At 41.3% G+C, this 1,567-nt stretch overlaps 1 protein-coding gene across 1 annotated transcript in view; it reads right to left on the bottom strand.

Annotated features, from left to right (window-relative positions):
* Positions 1 to 1,252, bottom strand: part of stx10 (syntaxin 10) — an 11,628-nt gene extending 10,376 nt beyond the window's left edge. The window contains exons 1-2 of the mRNA XM_020617869.1: positions 1,098 to 1,252; positions 568 to 643 (exon numbers count right to left, since the gene is read on the bottom strand). Of these exons, the coding sequence (XP_020473525.1) occupies positions 568 to 643; positions 1,098 to 1,132 (111 nt within the window). The 5' untranslated portion in view covers positions 1,133 to 1,252. The remainder of the gene's footprint in view (positions 1 to 567; positions 644 to 1,097) is intronic.
* Between the last annotated feature and the right edge of the window lie 315 nt (positions 1,253 to 1,567).

Below are 1,567 nucleotides of genomic sequence, written 5' to 3'. Positions count from 1 at the left end.
CATTTAAGGATTATGGAGGCCACTGTGCTCTTTGGAACCTTAAGTGCAGCAGAAATTTTTTTTGTAACCTTGGCCAGATCTGTGTCTTGCCACAATTCTGTCTCTGAGCTCTTCAGGCAGTTCCTTTGACCTCATGATTCTCATTTGCTCTGACATGCACTGTGAGCTGTAGGGTCTTAGACAGGTGTGTGGCTTTCCTAATCACATCCAATCAGTATAATCAAACACAGTTGGACTCAAATGAAGGTGTAGAACCATCTCAGGGATGATCAGAAGAAATGGACAGCACCTAAGTTAAATATATGAGTGTCACAGCAAAGGGTCTGAATACTTATGACCATGTGATATTTCAGTGTTTCTTTTTTAATAAATCTGCAAAAATGTCAAACATTCTGTGTTTTTCTGTCAATATGGGGTGCTGTGTGTACATTAATGAGGAAAAAAATGAACTTAAATGATTTTAGCATATGGCTGCAATATAACAAAGAGTGACAAATTTAAGGGGTCTGAATACTTTCCGTACCCACTCTACATACATGAGGACAGTGATCTTACAGCTCCGCTCACCTGGGTTCCATCCTGCAACAGTTCCTCCCACCTATCAAACAGGGTCCGAGCACGAGAGAGGGCCTTCTGCACCTCCCTGCACACACACAAAGCAATAGCAGTACGGAAACTGTACGCAAGTTGACTTGACCCTTCAGACACATGGTTGCTGCTTCTCAAGCAAACTCTGCAGCTATGCCTCTCGTTTAACCAAAGCAAACACCAGAAGCTACGTTTACACCCTTGACCAACATCGAAGCGTACTGCAACACGCCTGACAGACGAGTCCCAATACTGCTCAGGGGTTTTCAGTGACAGCCAGATTTAACAAAAACAAATCTGAGATTACTGAGCACACCGACTAGCCCTGTGTAGCTGCTACTAGCGTTGGTGCTAGTTAGCTACAACCAGCCAATGAGCTAACTTCGCTAATTTAATTTAGTCCTTAAGGAAAACACAGACTCATTGTCAAATTACGAATTGGACATTTTACATCATGAACGACTCTGAGGTAACACTCAGTTTTAGTTCTAAATTTGTTACTTTCTTACCCCTTGACAACGAAAAATGGATCTTCTACCGACATGATGCTTTCTTCCGCTTCTCTCCCTGCGCATGCGCGCTTCCCAGGCGGAGCTCAATCTGCCTACAGTGACACTTTGCACAGCTGTCAGTGGAAAGTGCTTCCTTTACTTAGACTACTGCACGGTTTTATGTACCTTACTTGACTATTTCTGTTCTTTGACAGTTTATACTTAAAAAACTGTAGTATGATTTTCTTCACTATGTATCTGGCAATACCGTGGTTGTGCATATAACACTATTTTAACAGAACTTAATTAAGCATAAGCACAAACTTTATTGCCAAGTATTTAAAAAATATAAGGAATTTGACTCCATGTAGTTACTTGTTACACCTTGCTGATACAGTTTATTAATACAAAAGATAATCAACAAATGAATCAGGCAGAACACTGGACCTCTGCAGACACACCCCTCTTCCTAAAGACTGAGATTTGCA

This window comes from Monopterus albus, unplaced genomic scaffold (genome assembly GCF_001952655.1).
Source record: "Monopterus albus unplaced genomic scaffold, M_albus_1.0 scaffold195.1, whole genome shotgun sequence".
Taxonomy (NCBI): Eukaryota; Metazoa; Chordata; class Actinopteri; order Synbranchiformes; family Synbranchidae; genus Monopterus; species Monopterus albus.
This window is presented reverse-complemented; position numbering and strand designations above follow the sequence as displayed.